The sequence below is a fragment of the Rhinichthys klamathensis genome, unplaced genomic scaffold (genome assembly GCF_029890125.1).
Source record: "Rhinichthys klamathensis goyatoka isolate OS25496 unplaced genomic scaffold, OSU_Roscu_1.1 h1tg001088l_1, whole genome shotgun sequence".
Taxonomy (NCBI): Eukaryota; Metazoa; Chordata; class Actinopteri; order Cypriniformes; family Leuciscidae; genus Rhinichthys; species Rhinichthys klamathensis.
In genome coordinates this window covers 23,620-45,385 of record NW_026607337.1, presented here as the reverse complement: position 1 = coordinate 45,385, position 21,766 = coordinate 23,620, and the positions used below count along the sequence as shown (strand labels likewise).

Genomic DNA, 21,766 nt, shown 5'->3' with positions numbered 1-21,766 from the left:
ATCCGAGTCATCATCACTCAAAGCTGTAAATCCATGTGTGGCATTGTTACATTTGGTAAACAACATATGTAGGTAAATATTGTTTATTATTAATTTTATTTAAGTTTCAAAAACAGCTTTATAGAAAATGTTAATAGCTTAATATCTTCGTGCCTGTCGCATTTAGCAGATTTTCTATATAGTATGTACTTAATGTATGCAGATAAAGTTGGATGTACTACAAATACAACTTTAAATACATTGCTGAGTGATAATATAGCTTACTACATATCAATATACATAAAAAATATTCAATCAGAATTGTGAGCTTTAAGCTCAAAAAAGTATATTTTAAAGAAATTAACACTTTTCAGGGTGTGACACTTTGTTCCCAAGGAGCACATGAGCTCCTAAGCTGAAGATATGAGACTAAATAATAAAGCTTAGGGGCACAATGCAAATAACGCGCTTTCTCTTAATAAAGGGATAGGTACAATACAAAATGAATTACTTTATTACATTAGACAAGTACACTAGGTTTTTAAATATTTATGCTTCAAACTGCATTTAATTATCTAATTATTTATAGGTCGTCTTTAAACTGTAAAAACTGGATAATAGTTACCTTATATCAATACATAAGGAAAAACAAATGAGCTCTCCAGTAACATCTTGCTTTAAAATATTCTAAATTTACTGAATATATTTATATATACACACACACACAACAAAGACCCAAACGTCATAAAACAGTCACTAACAATTTTTTTCATTTAAATTTTTGGGATAAATTGGATTTATATGAGAGAGAGAAACACATTTGGAAATCTCTTTGGCGCTCTGGTGAAGTCAGTGGCAGCTTTCTGCTTTATAGAGTCAACCGCTCTATTAATTTCCTGCATTAGAATTGACATTGTCAAGAGGCAAAAAGGTGCAAGAAATCCATGCAATAGAAATTATACTTGACACCTCAAATGAAAAAATAGACACCCTAATATGGGTAAATAAAAGCCATGTGGAGATCTGCCCCTGCACATCTACCATTTGGCAGCGTCTGTGTGTGCAAATCAGCGAATGTGTGGCAGAAAGGAGCAAACACATCTCACACAGTGACGAGACTCCATAACGAATCTGTTCAGCGGTTCCCGTGGGACGGCTCTCATCCGCAAGCACATGGAGCGAGTGCAGGCCACGCATATATATAGAGCTCCAATTACTGCGGACAAATCCCTGCACACAGGACTCTAATCAACCAGAGATCTACTGAAGAGAACGGAGCTCTAATGACTGAATTTAAAGCTAAAGATCAAGACCCTGCATTAAAACTCAACTAGATAACACCAACTGGCTCAAAGAGCAGCGCAAACAGCTCAAAGCTGTTTGATCCTAGATCTGATGAACAAACAGATGAAGCAGAGGATATTCTGTAACATTTCCTGGATCTATTTTAAAGCAGAATGTGGAAACTCATAAGTGAAAAGGAGAAAAGAATAAAAAGGTAGGAAATAATTGTGTTGGCGATTCAGATTTTTTTACAAGCAAATTGGCCAATTCTGATTGCCTATTTTTTTCTTTAAACAAGTATTTGTTGTTTATTTGCTCAAGAACATGCCAAATTGACCTTAAACAAAAAATAATTTGTAGCCATTTGAAATTAGAGGCAACCACTGAATGTAATCATGATCCAAACAAAATGCTACACACATGTAGTATGAGCAGTTGTTTTGGATTTCAATTAGATTGTTTTTGCTTAAATCATACAATGGTCTGACTTGAGAGTTGTTAAATTATGCTACATAAGACACACCTGCACAAAACAAAAACGGACTGTATGAAAACGCAAATTCGCTCTGACAGTAGGTGGCGCTAATGGAACCGCAAGAGTTTCTTTAGGTACTGCTGTAAGAAAAAACAGCTGCGCTTATTAACACTAATTTATACGGATGTAAGAGGAAAAGAAAATGCCATTGAAAGTTTCTCTCCAGAGATACATTCATATAAACCCCCCTTTAATATTTAGATTTTTCTTTTAATATTTCGTGATAGCTATGCAGTTTGTGAGCAAGTCCGGAATAGAGATCGGCCAAAAAAAACGAGGGGAAAAAATTATTTTGCCCAAAAAACGGCCAGTTCCTATTTATGGCCGGCAAACCGGTGCATCTCCATGCGTTATATTCACGATGGCTTCAGGAACTGATTGGGAGTTGTTAGTTCACCCAAAAATGAAAATTCTGTCATTAATTACTCGCCCTCATGTCGTTACAAACCCGTAAGACTTTTGTTCATCTTCAGGAACACAAATGAAGATCTTTTTGATGAAATCTGAGAGTTTTCTGTCTCTCCATTGACAGCTACACAACTACCACTTTGAGGCTTTAAAAAGTTCATAATTCATATGGATTAGTTTTACGATCTCTGAGTCGTTTAGTCCAAATTTTCTGAAGAGACTCAATCGCTTTATATGATTGAATTTAGGGCGAGTAATTGACAATTTTAATTTTTTGGTGAACTATCCCTTTAGGGCTCACAATTGCATGAACATTGTGCCTCTTCCCTGGTCTAGGAACTTTTGAATCTGCCTTTTTCTTTTAATCCATATTTACACACAAATGTATGCATACATTATATAGGCATCAATATATATATTGCTTGAAGGAGAGCATTAAGCGGAATATCCAACTAATGGAAGGAAATGAAAACACTGTAATAACTGGTCAACTTTAAAGACTATAAACCTTCAGGTTCAGGTGTGTGTACCAGTGATTTACCTGATAGTAGTACCTGAGCACCCAGCACAGGCCCTCCACGTACGACTTGACCACTTTCTTACGAAACTCATCGTCCGTCGCATCCACATCAAATTTGGTTTTGTAGTAACGCTGTTTCCAGCCGTCCTCCCATAACCTGTGAAACATTTACAACACCGTCACAAATACACACGCCTCTCACAGTTTGTCGTCTTCTCCAAAGAAAGGCCTGAATTCATTAAACCCAAACAAGCCTCTCCTGTGCCAAATTGAGCAGGTTCACTTTTATGCATATGCACGCCTATGAGAATTTCCCACTTTGACGGGCTCCATTAAGGGGCGATGGGAAACTTGTTTTCCACCTTAGCGCTGGTCAGGATATTTTGACATGCTCTGGGAATGCAGCTCACATAATCAAGGATGAGCTGCATCTGTCTAGTGTAATCTCTACAGCGTCCCACCGGGGACATGGAAAACCTCCATGAATACCAATTGAACCCAATCGATTTAGACCGCGTTGGAAAGCTTATCACTGAAACATTTGCTGTATTAATCACTGGCTGTACGGACACGCATCATCGAGAGACTCCTGCACGACTCGCACTGAGATTAGTGTGAAGTTTGTGTCAGTCAAGTCACCTCTTATTTCTGTAGAACATTATAAAATAGATCATTTCAAAGCAGCTTCACAATAACAAACCGGAAGGTAACAGAATCAATGATGCAAACTTCATTAAATATGAGACAAATTCAAATTCTGCAGCTCTAAGACAATAGTGTCATTAACGACTAGTCAAAAAAAGCAGTCTTAAGGAAGGCTGGTATAATTAAGCTTGTTTTAGACTCACCAGACCAGAACTGGAAGGGTTTAGTAGGACTTTACATATGATACGCTCTTGTATTCAGAAACAGAAAAACAAAGAGCAACAAAACAAAGTCTCGAGATGCATGCTAGAAAGATGGACTATTTCCCTAATGAATAATAAAAAGTAAAAATAATAAAAATGCTCCTCATCTCACCAAGGCTGCATTTATTTGATCAAAACTACAGTAAAATTGTGAAATATTACAATTTAAAATACCAGCTTTCTATTGTAATTGCATGAAAGCTTGTACGACAGCAAAAATCGCACCGTGTACGCCCAGCTTAACACTATATTGGCATTAACAGGGTTCCTACAGTTTTCTTCAAGTTAAATTCATTTATATAAAAAATTAATACCTATTCCACGTCCCTACCAGCAAAGAAAAACAAAATCCTTGAACTAGTGTTCATTTATTTTTCAAATGTGGAATGGGTAAAAGATAAGCCAAGCAGGTGTGAAAAATAAAAACATTTCAGTAGGGCACAAGAAAGTTTGCCGAACAATGTTAAGTTGTTTTTAACATTAGCTAGCGACTTATTCCATGCTGGGAAGATGGGGAACTGAGAGACCCCTGAACAATAAACATCGAAAATCTATAATAATCGTGGTTGACAAATGAAACTTTTGAGGAAAAATACAATACGGAGAAGTTACATATACAGCACAATTTTTAAGACATCAAAATTCAAGACTTTTTAAAGTCTTTTGAAGGTATTATTTCCAAATTAATAAATTCAATGCTTTTAAGGCTTTTTAAGACCCCGCAAAACCCTGATTAAATGACAGAAAACTAGTTAATACTGCTGCATGACATTTCTCTCTTCTGACCACTGTAATAAATCTCCCAATATTTTTTCCCCTTTTTTTGGAAATGTCATAGAAACGCTATTGTGGCTTTTTTTCTTTTCCTATTGGAGCAAATGGGAATGCAAATATTATATTTTATGTTTCTTTTCACCACTATAGAAGTGTATCCAACTATGATGACGTTTGCTTCTGAGGACCCCAGAAATGTGAAAAGAGTCCTTAGTAAAATATTACCAAAATAAAAATGATTAGACAGCTACTCAACATTGTGGACCATCCCTAAATACAACTTGTAATAACTGCTTTAATAACTGACTGCCAAAATGAATTCATGATGTTAGCTAACTACATGATTTGTATCATCTTAGAACTGTACATTCCTGGAGATATGGACATTACAATTTAGAGTAATTTGTTATCAGAGGTGACTATTGAAACGGTATACTATTGTGAAAAGAGCTACACAAATAAATGTGAATTTAATTCCTAGAGTTGTGTTGTTACCTGACGACATCTTCTGGTTCTGGTTCGCTGTCACTGTCCTCGGCTTTACGTTTCACACCACGAGTCTCCACGCTGTCACTGGTTTCAGCAGCACTCTGAGAGGAAGGACAGTGATGCTGTTTATACACTAGCTTTTGACAAACCACCTCAGAACATGACTGTCATTGATTTAAAGTATAAAGCCCTTTCAAAAATGTTGTACAAAGAGCAGGAGTGAGAAAAAAAAAAAACATGCCTTCCCATTTTTGATCATGGCTCTCAAGGACTGAGCTGCTTCCTGAAAAATACAGAAAACAGCTCATTCAACCAAGGTGACAAAATAAGCATGAAAGTAATACAAAAGCAGTAATAGACTGCAGCAGACAAGTTCTGCAAGTGAAGAGAATGGGATTAACAATAATGTACACGTCGCACAAAAGGTTGTTTAAGCAACAAGTTGTGACCAAAACTTTAAGAAATCGTATCTAATAGCCGAAATACCCAAATCGGAAACTACAGTAATAGAAAACAGTTATTTTGAATTGTAATACAATATTTCACAATATTACTATGTGAATATATTGTAAGATGTCATTTATTCCTGTGATTCAAAGCTGAATTTTCAGCATCATTACTCTGTCACATGATGCTAAAGAAATTATTCTAATATGCTGATTTGCAGCTTAATTTTTCTTTTCTTTTTTGCATGGAAACAGTTAGATATTTTTTTCCAGGACTATTTGATGAATAGAAAAACAAACAGAAAAAAAGAATAGAAAAAACAAAAATAGCATTAATTAGAAAGGGCAATCTTTTGTAACAAATGTCTTTACTATCACTTCTGATCAATTTAATAGATTTATTTATATATATATATATATATATATATATGTATATATATATCTGACTTGGAACAACGGTGTACATAATTTGCAACGCTTTCTAGTTCATTGCCTCAAAAGAAATTAAGTACCTAATCTTATATTTTGATTTTCATATAATTACTTTTTCAAAATTTACATCTTTGCTCTTTATAGAATTTTATTTTTAATGTCTAGGGATGAAATGAAAGGGAGAAATAGTTCCAGCACTAAGGCTGCTGAAAAGACTGGTGTTCACAGCTGCGCTCATGTTAGGCTACTGTAGCCCATATTGACAATCACAAAGACAGTGTGACGGCAGACCTGATTGCGCTGGTTGCCCTGCATCCTCATTTCATACGCGGCATGCCTGGCGTTCTGCACTGCCATGGGTCTGTCTCTGCTGCCCAGAGCCTGAGGGGCAAACTGACCCCGAGGGACAAACGATGGACCCTGCTGCGCCTGGGAAGAGTGCAATTAACAGTTTTAACCAAAAAAAAAAAAAAAGTTGATATCTATTTATTATGCTAGTATTATTATGATTTTGCTGTTAAAATTAAATCATGATTTTTAAGCAACTTAACCAGCAAATTACATACCTACCTACATATTTCTTGCCATTATATTATTTATGTTTTGTTGTAGTGGTGCAGAAAAATTGTAGCTAACATTTTACAATTTGGCAACTGCATTGTCAACATTAACAATAAACAATACTTCAGCATTTGTTAATCTTAATGTTAATCTCAGGATTTACTAATACATGTATAAAATCAAAAGTTTTATCTGTTAACATTAGTTAATTCAGTGTGAACTAACATTAACAAAGACTAATAAAGGCTGTAAGAATATATCGTTCCTAGTTAGTTAATTAATGTTTACAAACGATACCTTATTGTAAAGTGTTACCAAACCGTTTTATAAAAATCTTTGAAAAAAAAAAAACATATTTAGCTTTATTATCCAGTCTTACTAAATCACCCCAATAAAAATCTGTTATTTGCATGATATAAATGCACATTCAATGTGAGTGTGAGCTATTCAGCCGCTGTCAGCTGAATTAAATGACCTTGTGCATTGATTCAACTCACTGGCTTTCAAAGGAACTGTGGGTTTATGCATGTTGTTAACATTTCAAAAGGAATTATTGCAAAACCTCAACATTTTGTTTTTATTTTTATTGCTACAACAACAAAAGCACATTTTCACTCACTTTCATCCGTTTCTTCTTTTCCTTCATTCTCCGCTTAAAACTCTCCTGCAGGATATAAAAGCCTATGATGAGCTGGTTGAAGTGCACATTTCTGTATCAAAATCAGTGTAATGGGTCAGAGGTCACAAGCCCTCTGCAGCACAGTGTTTACAGCAAACAACATTTATTGTGCCGTCTCACATCGTCATCTTTGCGCTTTTTGAAGATGTTATCCTCGGCCACCCCTACGGCTTGCATAATGAGCTCTACTCGCTCGAGATGGACAAAGCCGTTTTCTGTTAAGTAGCCCTATAGAGAGAGAGAGAGAGAGAGAGAGACAGAGAAAAAAAAAATTCTATAGTGCATTTATACATTTCTCCCTTCAATCAATTCCAGATGGATAAAACCATGGTCACGCCATTGTAAATAATATTAAATGAATGCAAATTCATGTTGACTTCAAGTATGGACGTGTAAATATTCACCCCGGTCTTATGAACGACATCTTTGTAGATGCCAACCAGACGATCGATGGCGCCCTCTCTGTTTGAAGACAAACTAGAGTCAGAACTCACTCCAGCGCACAATGAAACAACAAAAGTGGCTTCAGTGAGCGTACCTGATCTCAAGAGATGGTAAGTGGGGCAAGAAGTCGTTTCCCACAAAGAAACACAAAAACACCCAGTCATCGACGCTTCGTTCAAAGACAAATGGGAACGGCAGGCTGGCCATCGTTAACTCCCTCTCCAGATACTGTGGAGCAAAAAAAAATTGACAGACAAAATGTATTTGGTATTTTAACAATTCACAATACCCAAGCTTTGAGGCAGCAAATTTTGCACATTCAAACATTTTCCTTATTAAGCATAAAAGTCTAGTTTATATAGTGACCATGAAATCAAAATTGACAATTCTTGTTTTAATAGAATGTGAACTTGTGTTAATAAATATTGCAGTATTTAAATTATTTATCCGTGCACATTTTTTTAATTGATGTGCCCTTTTAATCTTGAATCAAAATATTTTCCCCTGGCTCTTGCAGCGACATCTCTTCTCTGATGATGTGTTTACTGGCGTGAGGGCGGGGCAACCTGTCACTCACATGAGATCCACCAAACGCAAACCACAACCATCCAATCAATTCCCCACAGACAAAATCAAGTCCCACCCACATTTGTTCTTGTTCCAGAAGCCGTTTCACTTTGATATACATCACAATAGGGAAGAAAAGACTATCGCAACTTCCATTTATTGACTTAAAGGTGCTCTAAGCAATGTCACGCGTTTTTTAGGCCAAAACATTTGTCACATACAGCAAACATCTCCTCACTAACCGCTGGCTCCCTGTCCCCTGAACACACTGTAAAGAAACGCGATCTCTGTAGACAGCCCAGGCTCCACAAACAGCAACAAAAACAAACTGGGCTAACCCGCTCCACGAAACATGACAAACAGTTCCAGCCAATCACCGACAAGTAGGACTTGGGGGCGGGGTTTGGGGGGTTAGTGCGCGGATGAGGAGGGAGGGTCTAGCTAGCCTCCGTTTTGTTTGACAATACTTTAAACGTCAACAAGAAGTGACGTCACCCGACATCGCTTAGAGCACCTTTAAAACTAGCAAAAGAATCTAATAATCCGACAAATTTAGACAATTTTAAAAAGCATAAAACACTTTAAAAAACTGGAACAAACCTCTCGTAACACAGCCAGTCGGATGAATATGAACTCCTGTTCTGATACTGGAATTTTGTCTGCAAATTCATCATGCTGAGAGAGGAGACACAAAACACACGGTCACAATAAATTGAGGTAAAGTTCTGGGCATAGGGATGGAGAGGACGAGTCGGTTACCTCGCCCTGTTTTTCTCGGGCCAGACCCTGACAGTCTTTAATCTCGTGGCCCATCTGATTACACAGGGCGCAGGGTCTGGGTTGGTTGGGTTTAAACTCTTCTCTTATAATGGTAAAGTTGGGTTCATGTGTCGCCAAACCCAACATTATCAAATCAGCTAGACAGGGGGGAAAAAAAAGAGAAAATTAAACATGTAATTATTAAGTTCACTGAATTAAATTCTTCTAAAGTGTTTTATTATAGACAGTTCAAAATCCTTTATAGCTATTATTAATGTTTCAGATAATGGCAAATCCAGAAAGAACAAAGACAAAACGCTTGTATAACAAACATGCAGACAATGTTCTTCATAAATGTTAATAATGGCAGCTTTCAGTCAGATTCATATATTGAAGTATCTTCTCTCCAGACTAATCAGATGCAGTATAGGTTTCCTCATTCGTCCACTAAGTGCATTAATACTACAGACAATGTTTTGCATCAAGTCCCTTTATACATTCTAATAAACCCCTCTCATAATCATGTTCTGTAGCTTAAAGTCAGCATGAAATGGAAGTTGCGACCGAATTTACAACTGTATTCTGACATTTCATTCTGACGTTGTTGATTGCATGACAAATCTGTACTACCATTTCATGCTGACTTTAAGCTACAGAACACGATTATGAGATCATGAGAGGGGTTAATTAAATCTGGTGTTATTAGTATGTATAAAGAGACGATGCAAAACATGTTTGTAGTATTAATGCGCTAAGTGGACGTCTATGACATCAAGTGAGCATATCACAGGAAGAGCAAGTTAGTGCATGGATGAATTTATTATTTCATGCCGACGTTACAATGACATTTGGAAACAAGTATTTAAGGACACGCTTTCAGAATTTTGCTCACTAAAATAGATGGCCAAAATGGGGTGTGCGATATCACGGTTTTTGATCGTGGACGATTAAAATGTCTCCACGATCTGCTTTTGAAGAAATATCGTAGTATCGTGCTACAGTGCATTCTATCAGTTGCAGTTCTGGCGCCTTCATCTCAACATACTCAACGCGACATGCATTCACACATCACATGTTAACGCAGAGGTAGAGTTACACTGACGGGACACTGCAATTCACAAAAGTTCATTATTTGCATGTGCTTTAAAGTCTCGCTGGTTAAACATGTCATTCCCGTGCTGATGCGCTGTTCTAACATGCGCTTTTCTGAGCGCGTACACGCAACGCTCACAGACACAAAAGGCCTGTCTAACAGCTGCGCCTGAATACTGGACTAAGTTATCTTTTGAGTCTTTTTGCGCTAATACTGTCAAATACACACAAGGTTTACATAAACAAAGTTGGTTATGTCTAAAGTGAAAGCAAACAGAGAAAATCTGCCTGTCAAATGCGTGTAGACGCGTCACGTGCAGGTCTTAAAGAGACAGTGTCCTAATAGTAAATATGCTGCCTCTTGTCCTTAAAGAGATAGTTCACCCAATAATAAAAAACTTTGGCCTAAATGTCTGCCATTCTTTTTTATTTTATATTTTGTTACCTATAAGGCTTTTTAAAAATAGGGACATTAGTTTGGCTGTAATGCTCAGCCACTTGGAAAATAAGACCAACATAACAAAGAACCGTGATAAAATTCACCAAATTCACTTTAACGCTTATGAAATAAAAAAAACACTTTACCATCAGCTCCACAGAGACAGTGATGCGTGTTTGGGTCGTGATTTGGCTGACCTGGAAATGAAAAAGACCCATTAGACCAGTAAAGCTCTTTGCTAACCACATTTTAAACTTAATATTAGGCTTATCCTAAAGCATCTGTGGGACAGTTGTTAATTTAAAACAGAACACCAGAGGAAAAGGCTTTAAATAATAACCAAATACCACAAATCAAAGCAATATTTCAAAAGACCTTCACAAATTGGAGTTCTCAGCTCTACCTCTCTGTCTCCTGATGAAATCCATAATTTTATGCTCTCCTTCACCAGGAACACTGGCGTCCGACAAGAAAACCTGCAGGACAAAGTAGATATTTATTGATTATACCCCACAGTAAAATAAAAACGCGTTTTAATTGCAGTTCATTTGAGTAGTCGTATGGCCTACTGTGATATTGCGCCACCCAGGATCATTGGTCAGTCTGTCTGAGACGTAATATCGCAAACATTTGGCCAAATTATCCATGAACTCGGTTCCCTAAATACAAAACAGTAGATGTCAATAGTGAAACACAATCAGGATGACATGCTGTTTGGCCAGTAAATAAGAGGACACAACTTAATTTAACCATCCAAAAAGAATGAAGACTTACAGGGGTGATGCAGTTACTGTCAAAACGTTCTTTAATTCCCTCAGGTGGCAGGTAACCACCTAAAAAGAGAAGCATTAATCAAGCAGAGAAACTAGAGAATCAATGCATCACAAACACCAAATCAAATTTTAGTGCTCATTTAGTCCAACTTGAACATATTAGTGCAGGCCTGCAGGGATTCCCAAGCTATTTGTCAGCCAAAACCCAGACTAAAAATATTTATTTGAAGTACACCCTAAGATTTTAAGTTAATATTTCAATAATTTAAAACATTTTGCATGGTTCTCTGATGTTTGTTAATGGACAGATGATATGCAGGTAGTGTTGTCAAAAATAGATATGTACGGTATAGATACCGAAATGATTCCAATATTTCTTAATTTCTGCAGTATCGATACACTGATACCAGCTGCACGTTCTCGCTCCCTCTTCTCTCCGTCGGCGAATTGGCACAAACCTGCTGTGTCTCCCTCACACCGGTTGAATAGTCATCGCCACAGGTTTCGCGCTCGCACCAAAAGTGTGCAGCACTGATAGTGGCACTCTCATAGTCACCTCTCAGCTCACGAGTACCAAATTGACTTATTTTTCCTAGTTTATTGTGCTTAAATGGTCAAATACATGAAAAATTATGTCAAACTGGCTGACTTGCCGAGTATTCAGGTATATCCAGTAATTTTTTTAATGTAAATAGTTGAGAAAAGTAACCCATGTTGTGTAACAGTAAATTGGATCAGTGCATAAGCTCTTAAAGTGACAGCAGGCTAACAAACCTGCTGATGTATGGCATGTTAATAAAAAAACTTTAATTGAAAGTATTAACCTGCATTTAATTTTTACAATGAAAATTGTAAAAGTGTTATTTTACATTTGAGACCCACCTGAAAATCTGTATTCATTTGTTACCGTTTGCAATTTGTTTATTTGTTCTTATTTTGTTACTGTTTACTTGTCATTTATGGCGCTTTTCCATTACCAGTACCAGCTCGACTCGACTCGACTCGCCTTGGCTCGCCTCGACTCGGCTCGCTTTTCGCTCCGTTTTCCATTGCAGAAAGTACCGCCACAAATAGTACCCGGTCGTCATAGCGACGCATTTCGTTCCTCGTTGCCCCATCAAGCTCTCGCTGGATCCTCTCTTCGGCAACCAAACAAAGGAATGTCTGCACCTCCTCGTTTGACCACGGCGTATTCTTCCGAGTTGCCATAATAATAGTAGTAAGTTTAGTAACTATCTCTGGCCAAACTATTTAAAAATGGCGGGGTTATTCTGGATACTCCATCTGGCGCGTGCAATGATGACGCAGATTCTCTGTGACCAATCAGCAGTCGGCATTGTTTTCACGTCACATTTTAGTATCGGCTTAGCTCGCCTCAGCTCGCTAGAACCTCGCCGGAGGTGGTACGAAAAAAAGTACCCGAAAGCAGGTACAGGTACAACTTTTACACAGTGGAAAACCAAACAAAGGCGAGTCGAGTCGAGCCGAGCCGAGCCGAGGCGAGCTGGTACTGTGTAGTGGAAAAGCGCCATTATTTTGTAAATGTAGTTTAACGTAAAAAAAAGCCTCCCTGTGCTGTGTGTAAGCTATTACAACAAGATTACGGCGGTAGAATTATGGCGGTGTAGGCTTTATGGACGTTTTCCCCGTGGTATTGAATATCGATATTTTTCAAGGTACATACAAGCTGGAAATTACAGTATCGTGACAACACTACATGCAGGTAAACAAAACATTCATTTTTTTAGGTAAGCGTTTAATTTTTTTTTTAAACTATAGTTATTTTAATTGTGTTTTAACGATTTTATTATTAGCTTTTGATCAACTCACAAACCTACTGATTTCCATCACATACCCAATAGGTTCACCAACCCCAGTTTGGGAATTCCTGGGTTAGTGAATGATGTTGTTCTCACCTCTCTGAATAACTTCTTCTCTCATTTTCTGTTTTTCCTCTACAAGCTCCGCTCCTTCCTTAGATGCCCGGAAACGTCTTGATCGCTGCTGGTTCATTTTGGCACGAGGAGCCTACAAACAATACCGATGAGCAGCACAATAAATGCTTACTGAAACTGTCAACTACAGTGTGCATAATTCATGCATGCACTATTTTATTTTCAGAGCATTAAAGAAATGAATGGTCACGTTGTTTACCCGAGTCCTAAAACTTTTTTAGTTTTGGAAAACTGTTGACCAACTACATAGTAATATTTTTAACTGAATGTCATTATAGTTTGTGCATTTGTTATTCCAGCTTATACATTTTCCATCATCTTCCAGGAAACATTTATGAATTTATAGCTGTTATGGAAACACATTATGGCCGTATAATTTCCAGCTAAAAAACTTCAGATTTAATTACAAAAATAAATAGGCCTAAGTACTTTAAAGAAATTGAACATTTAATGAAAAATAAAAATATTGTCACTAACACATAAAAAAAATGGTGGTTAAAAATTTAACTATTTCACCACAAAGTTTGTAATAATTCCCAGTGGCTCACACCTGAATTTATGTGCATTATTAAAGGAAATTTTCAATACAATGATTCAGAATTGACTTGTTTTTCTCTACAGAGATGCAGCAGTAATACTGAAAGTAAGTGCTGTTGTCAAACTGGCCTAATAAAGATGATATGAAGATGATTATGAAGGATGATACATACCACACCATCAATTGCCATGTACAGAACCCGTCTCGGTCGAACAATGTTAAAGAGACGATCAATGTACTCAAAAATGGCAACCATCATTTCGTCTTCATTTTTAGGTGCTGGCCTGCGAATGGTTAAATTTTTTTTAATAAAGTCCCTTGAAGGGATAAGTTCACCTAAAAATTAAAATAATGTAATTATTTACTCACCCTCAAGTTTTTTCAAACCCGTATATATATTTTTTCCTTCTGCTGAACACGAGAGATGATATTTTTGAAGAATGTTTGTAACTAAACTGTTGTTGGGCACCATTGACTTCCATAGTACAACATACTATGGAAGTCAATGGTGCCCCACAACAGTTTGGTTACCAATTCTTTAAATTCAATATATCTTTTGTGTTCAGCAGAAGAAAGAAATTCATACAGTTTTACAACAATTTGAAGGCGAGTAGATGACAGAATTTTCATTTATGGGTGAACTACCCCTTTAAATACATCAAAACATGTCAACAAGAGAGATTCTCACTTGTCCTCAGGATGTGTGCACGGGTGAATAATTCCATTCATGTCTAGATACAAGTTGTCAAACTCCACTTCATTTGGGTTCGGTTTGCTGGTATCAACTGGGATTTTAATTCCATTGTACTCCTTGGCCTGAAAATAAGAAATGTAGATATTACATAAAGATATTAAACCTAACTGACCAATCTACCTAGTCTTCATACTAGTCTAAAAAAAACTGTCCAACAACATTTATTTACATGGTAGAGTTGCGTTCAGAAGCGAAATGTGGGTTGAAGCACCTTCAGTTTCACAATCGGCTGAACAATTGCATACTTCTCTGTGATTGGTTGCTCGTTCGAGCGGTCTCGCACATCTAGTCACCCTAAAATGCGGTCTAGGAGAGATAGTAACCTCTCAAGGTGTTTGAGACACGACCAGAAAGTCGCATCTCTAATTTAACTACGGTAAACATGTAGGCTATTCAGCCAAAAAGATTAAATTGAATAACTTACAATTAAAACCACAAACTCAAAAACAATCTGAAACGAACTCGATCACATGTGAGCGTCAGGACTGCAAAGCTTATTTCATTATAACCATTTTAAGTGTACGTGTCGTCAAATGATTAATCACATAATTAATTAAATAATCCTTCTGATGCTATTGTGTTTGTGTCTTCTTACCTTCTCCTCCAGACAGTGTACTACTATCGACGGATACTTCCGACTCAACCAGCGGAAAAAAGCGGGGACTCCCATCTCCCGTAAAATTCAGCACTTTTAAACGAAAGAGCAACTTTAAAAACGATTAAAAACAGCGAAACTCGCAAGTAGGAGGAAAACAACCAGCAAACACAGAGCACGCAGTTGATTTACCACAGCACAAAACTTCCGGGTCAGCAGGAAATGATGCAGAGAGCAGCCAACCACGCGCTGGCTAAAAAGAGAATTGCACCTCCACATCAACAATCAAAACCAGCAATAAAAGAGTACAATTGAGAATTTATTATAACAAATAAATAATAACGAAACAATAAAAACTTAGACCTATTATATATATATATATATATATATATATATATATATATATATATATATATATATATATATATATATATATATATACACACAAGTTTTTAATTTAAATAATATAATTTAATACTAATATATATATATATAATTTATATAATATATTGTTTCTCTTTTCCATTAATTTGTGCTCAAGGACAACTTTAAGTTAAAACCACTGATCTAAATGATTTTTGAAAACCATGATGAATAATTTAAGGATTTTTAAATGTGTAGGCCTTTATATATATGAAAATCATTAAATTATTAATCATGGTTTTCAAAAATCATTTAGATCAGTGGTTTTAACTTAAAGTTGTCCTTGAGCACAAAGTAATGGAAAAGAGATACAAAGACTTATTGTAATACTAAAGTGATTTTAAGTGTTTGCATTTTAACAACTCATACTGATACAAAGAGAATTTTGTATCAGTATCAGTTTATGTCTTTTAATTGCATTTATTTCACTACACAGCGGCAGATTTCTGTAGCTCCTTTCCAATGCAAATGAGCATCATATGACAATCTATGGAGACTTGAAGTATTCAGCTGATTTCTGTGAAGAGCTGTTTGATCTTTGGTGATGCAAATTCAGTAGTTTGTCCTTGTCTTCATTTGCTCTTGAGTCTTCACATTACGTCCACCAATCCAGCGGCTTGTTCATTGATGAAGCCTCTTGTCACACAAACATGGACACACAAAGACACACACAGAAACATTTATGAAATTGTGGCTGGAATCACATAGGCTCATATAATTCAGCCCTCCATACAACCAGAGTAATAAGCAAACGTTTACTTAAACCAAAAACCACATTAAATGTACATGCGTCTCTTGAACAAATGGACACACTGCAGAGTGCAATCTTTTATGATGTCAATCAAATCATGTTTACCTCCTATACACATTTCATGCAGAAAACAGCCTTCAACATTCCCAGGAAGATCCATCAGCTCCCCATCAGCTCTTCAGAAGGCAAATAACTATCATAAGCAAGTCATTTTCAGTCGGAGCTAGATATGACATATTTACTTTCAATCATATCATTCTCCAGAAACATAACCCAAATCATGTTGTTCTGAATTGGTCTTATATGTAGGCCTATGGAAAACATCAATTTTGCAGAATGTGATGCTTGAAGCTTAATATCTCAGCAATCCAATATACATCTGCCTATAAGTAAAGGCCCGTTCCACCAAGGACGAGAATATATATATATATATATATAGGCCCATATCAAATGTAAATTCATGTCCCAGTTACACTAAATGTTGTCACATATTTCTGGTTAAATAAACATTACATAAAAAAGGAAACCAAATGCAATTCTGTATTTTCACGTGAACATTGTTATTAATGTTCTATTTATTAAAACCAAGTATAAATCTAATCAAGTTAGTGTTTTTACACCCCCCCCCCCCCCCCCCCCCCCCATTTCAAGTTTGATTTTGACGTGACATAAAGCGGTGATATCTAGCAATGAGTTGTTTACATACATTTTAATTAGTCTTCCCATTGGAACCATCATTATGCTCATTCAGACTGATTCGCAAACGTGGAAAACGCACGAAAACAAGATAACTATAGGCCTAATTACATCCAATCATAGTGCGATAAAGGCATTGCCTTCTCTTACGTGACTCACGTGAATTCATTCTCAATTACCCCCCAATGAAACCAGCGCAGGCTTTAGGGGGTCTGTTAAAAGTCAACTGGCTCAGTGGAGGCAAGAGAGACTCAGCGTTCATGCTGTAACTTCACCTGCGGCCAATTGTCGCTATTGGACAGTGTTACTTTTGACAAACTAGTAATTTATAAAGTTTTTAATGTCACATTGTGTAATATATGTGTTTGTTTTATTTTTGTATAATGGATTATTTTCTCATCCAGTTTTTTTTTTGAGGAGGCACTGCCTCTCTTGCCTCCTCGGCTGAAAACTCCCCTGAACTATAGCGATAATTATGCCGCGTTCCAGGCAACCTGTAACCCGTGTTTTTCCAACCTTATACCCGTGAAAGTGCACTGGAACGGCAGTCAAACCCGTGACTTCCCACCCGTGAACTCGTACTAGATCGATGTACTCCCAGTTACGAGTTCTGACGTCACATAGCCCGCAAAACAACAATGGCAGCCCCTACGGATGCAGTGTTTCTGCAGGCGGTACACAGTGAGAAAACACTTTAGGACAATATAACGTTGCAGTCAAATTAATAATAATATATAATAATGATAATAATACACACAAGATTATGTATTACAATGTTATGTGTCTGAAACAATAAGTATGTATATACACACACGATTATGTATTACAATGTTATGTGTCTGAAAAAATAAGTATGTAGGCCTATATTGCGCTCAGGTAGTTTGGCGTGACTGGCCTGGAATGCTACATAGTCGTGAGTCGTGGTTTGAAGTCGTGATTTACGTGCTCAAAAACCTGCCTGGAACGCAGCATTAGTGTCCAAACATGCGGACAATTTCCTTCTGTTTATTATAAGTGTATTTTTTGTTTCTTCAAAGGCTCCAGTTCTTTAAAGCAGGACAGATTCTGATTGGCTGTCAATGTTTTTATCGTTCATCAGCTTAAAAAAAAAAACATGGTTATCTTAATCATCCTTCCTTGGCGTTAACAGGCCTTACTTAATTATCTCACTGCAACTGCAGTTAAACAGTTAAAAACATAGGATTCTTATTTCAATTTTCAGTTCATCGAACATTAAAGGGATAGTTCACCCAAAAATGAAAATTCTGTCATCATTGTCAACCTTTATGAATTTCTTTTTTCTGCTGAACACAAAAGAAGATATTTTGAATAATGTCAGAGTTCATGGGCCCCATTGACTTCCATAATATTATTTTTTCCCATTCAACTGTCTGGTAACCCATATTCTTCAAAATATCCTCTTTTGTGTTCAGCAGAATTAGGAAACTCATACAGGTTTGGAACAACTTGAAGGTGAGTAAATGATGACAGAATTGTCATTTTTGGGTAAATTTATCCCTTTAAAGATATAAACCGCTTTGTTTTCCTGCATTTATTCTGCATTGCCTTTCATAATCGCACTGCTCCCTTGTGGTGGATTGTGGCAGTTCAGATGACTTTCGTTTGTAGACTCTTTACTCAATATTTTTGTAACACTTTTATAAAGCCTCATTTGTTAACATAGGTTAATGCATTAATTAACCAAAACTAACAATGACCAATACATTTCTACAGCTTTTATTAACCTATTCATTTTATTTTAATTATTAGGGCCTGTACTGACTCATCACACAATTCTTATAAATCGAGATGAGGATGCTTCTTCATTAAAAATGAACAGCTTCAGAGCAAACAAAAACATGTTTAAACTGAATCATCTGATGCTCACAAATACAATGAACTCATAAATTAATGAAAGTTCATAAAAGTAAAAAACATTTGCATAAATTGTATTGAATGAAAAATGTAATCACTCTAAGCGTTTTTACAACAAATAAGCATTCTAAAAAGTGAACATGATAAAAAGACAATGTAGAGAAATAGTTAAACACAAAAAATATATAAAAACATATTAAAATAAATAAACTGTTCAGTACAATTAAATGTTGACAGTTCTGACTCAAGATTGGAGTGCTGGTTAGTGTGTCAGTAGAAGAGCTAAATATTACAGCTTGAAGAACAGCGTCCTCTGCTGGACAGCACTTTACTTTACTTGTTTTGATGTGCCATCTCAAAATATAGGTATATGTAACTTTATATATATATATCAAGTATCTTTGCAATGTAAAGTAACCCTGTAATAGATCACAACATTTGTTCTTATATATGTTTGATCAAGCCCAATAGCAATATTTTTATTTTAAATACACCAAAAAACACATTCATAATGTATAGAGGAAACTGTGAACAGAATATTTTATAAATTCAAAATCAAGTCATTTATCTCATGTGGATTTACAACTAGTTTAACAGTGTACTTTTCAATTTCACAAACTTCTGTTGAACATCAAATCAGAATTCTTTGTACCAATGAAATGAAATAAAATATGTCAATGGCAAATGTGCAAGCAGTTGCTCTTTAGTGGAGGACCCAGTAAATTATTCCTCATGTTTTATTGGCATTATTCCCATTATTATCATTCAGGGCATGCAAAGTGTTTTGGCCTTTCAGTGTAGTACCGAGTTTGACCAATGAGGATTCACTTGCAACATCTCATTCTGGATTCACAACATGAGCCCTGACAACAATACATCTCTCAAAGGCTCCTGAATAGACAACCTTAACACTCACATAAACAACACAGACCAATTACTTAATGAACACATAATGAGGTTCCTTAAAAATGAGCATATAGATGCATTTAGACAGGAGCAGTTGCACGAATGTGCAATAGACAATCATTACATTATAAAATTCCTTTTGGATCAATTCAACATGTATCCTATACCTTTAATATTCAAAAAATGATGCTGAATTATCAAGCAAAATGTAATTTCATATTTTCTTTTTTTGATTTTCGGGTGAAATGACATGTTCTGTGAGATGTTTCAACTCCTCGTGAATTACACAATTACAATAAACATACGCAAAACACCAAGTTTTGAGACCTCTCTCTCTTTTTTTCCACATTAACTTGTTGGAATGCAAACACATGAAAAGCTCAATCTCAATTCACATGCTACAAAGGATCATTTTACACACCCAAGGCTGAGAGCGGGCCTTGAACCGCGGGCCTTGTTCAGAATGCCTTAGAAAAGAAGCCCACTCAAGATGGTTTTGGTTTAAAAAAAGAGAAAAGGATAACGAAAAGCAATCCTACCCAGCACCCGACTGACATTCATATGCCGTCACAGTTAGGATCTTCTAACAGGATTTTGCATTAGTACAATCCATGTTAAATGAATGAGGAATTTGCATTAAGGATTTGTTGAGATGATCACCCAAATAGTTAATAGCAGAAAAAGAAAACATTGCAAAATGTCCAAAAATCCCCAACAAATCTGCAGCTGACTTTTAAAGCATAGCCTATAATTAGCAATGAAAGAAAAACATACATAAATAACAGCAACATTTTTGGATAAATTGTCAGACTAAAGGAGATTTGTCAGACTAAAGCAGTCAGTTTGACCCACACCAATTAAAGCATCTTGTTCAGGTCATAATTTTGACCGAAAAAATATTTCTGATAAAATCTTGATGGCAGTAAATGGGTTCAGTGGAACACAGATACAAACATAAATGGCAACAGCATAATTGCCTTTGATTCGACAGTATTACACAAACTCTTAATCAATGTAGATTTGGAATTGAAAATTAGGCTACATCTATTTTGATCTGTGTTGAGATAAAAAAGAAGAAGAAGTGTTATTAAAGCCAATCAGGATGTGTTAATTAAAGCCAAGAGGACATTTGAGCAAATAATATGACCCAAATGAGCGCATTGGCTTTTGCGAATTTGGCAAGACAGTGGATAATAATAGTGTTGTGCTGTAAACAATTGTTTGCTAACTTTTCTAACTTTGCTGAAATGTTAAAACTCTTCGAACAAACAGCAGATGTGACAAGTAAATCAACTATCATTCTAACAAACAATCAACAAATACCTATTAACAAGTAAAAATAACACATTTACATAGCCTAGGCTAGGCTATAAATATAACAAATTAAGCAAAGGATAGCTAGTCAGCAGTCATTGTTGCTAACATAGGCATAGGCCTACGAAAGTGTAAAGGGTCACTAAATTATCCCACTAGTACGTCAAATAAATAGACTACAAAAATAAATGAACGGACATGAAATAAATTATATTATAAGGTGAAAATAGATCGAGCGCGGAGTGATATTAGTGCGTTGGCAACCCGATCTAGCCTACCAATCAAAACCAAGTAGAGCGCCGTGTAATATTTAATTCAAATTTGATTGACCGATGTTCCAAGAGCGTTGACTCTGAACTGGGACGCTGCACAGTTTGTGGAAACGGAAGGAGTTTTTTTTTTAGTACCTGCAGACAGGAACGGGCTTTTGAAAGACTGTTTTCTCTTGCTCTTCGATCGTTTAGAGGAGAAGCCCACCTGTTAGGAAATGAAATGGGAAACCCGGAATGGATCTGAAACCGAGTGATTATAAAACGCTTTGATCTTTAACGCTCCGAATCCGATCCATCTAACATTTTCCAGTGTGACTGACACACAAAACATCGAGAATATACAAACGGAGTGAGTAGGGTATAAACGGAGGTCGGAGCCAGCTGCAAATGGGTGGGTTAGCAGCAAGTGGGTGGAGCTTTAGCCGCAAGTGGGCTGTACAAACTTCCAGAGGATTTTGATTGGTTTATTTAGTATCACCTGTGTTGTAGTAGCTATTGGTTTATGCTCCACAGTTGGTGGCGGTAATGTGTAAGTTTTGTTGCGATCCATCAGAAAACAAAGAAGAAACCCGCTTTCACATGCCAGCGTGCCGTTGAG

At 36.4% G+C, this 21,766-nt stretch overlaps 1 protein-coding gene across 4 annotated transcripts in view; it reads right to left on the bottom strand.

Annotated features, from left to right (window-relative positions):
* The window catches only part of xrn2 (5'-3' exoribonuclease 2), a 33,477-nt gene extending 18,321 nt beyond the window's left edge, over nt 1-15,156 (bottom strand). The window contains exons 1-18 of one of the 4 annotated variants that reach the window (XM_056244770.1): nt 14,932-15,155; nt 14,271-14,398; nt 13,755-13,866; nt 13,006-13,117; nt 11,091-11,149; nt 10,886-10,975; nt 10,720-10,792; nt 10,463-10,513; nt 8,786-8,943; nt 8,627-8,701; nt 7,554-7,687; nt 7,420-7,477; nt 7,136-7,243; nt 6,944-7,000; nt 6,067-6,195; nt 5,139-5,180; nt 4,904-4,998; nt 2,748-2,883 (exon numbers count right to left, since the gene is read on the bottom strand). In XM_056244770.1, the coding sequence (XP_056100745.1) occupies nt 2,748-2,883; nt 4,904-4,998; nt 5,139-5,180; nt 6,067-6,195; nt 6,944-7,000; nt 7,136-7,243; nt 7,420-7,477; nt 7,554-7,687; nt 8,627-8,701; nt 8,786-8,943; nt 10,463-10,513; nt 10,720-10,792; nt 10,886-10,975; nt 11,091-11,149; nt 13,006-13,117; nt 13,755-13,866; nt 14,271-14,398; nt 14,932-15,006 (1,692 nt within the window). In that variant the 5' untranslated portion in view covers nt 15,007-15,155. Of the gene's footprint in view, nt 1-2,747; nt 2,884-4,903; nt 4,999-5,138; nt 5,181-6,066; nt 6,205-6,943; nt 7,001-7,135; nt 7,244-7,419; nt 7,478-7,553; nt 7,688-8,626; nt 8,702-8,785; nt 8,944-10,462; nt 10,514-10,719; nt 10,793-10,885; nt 10,976-11,090; nt 11,150-13,005; nt 13,118-13,754; nt 13,867-14,270; nt 14,399-14,931 lie in introns of all 4 variants that reach the window. The other 3 variants (XM_056244771.1, XM_056244773.1, XM_056244772.1) reach the window with 3 other exon arrangements.
* Nucleotides 15,157-21,766: the final 6,610 nt, after the last annotated feature.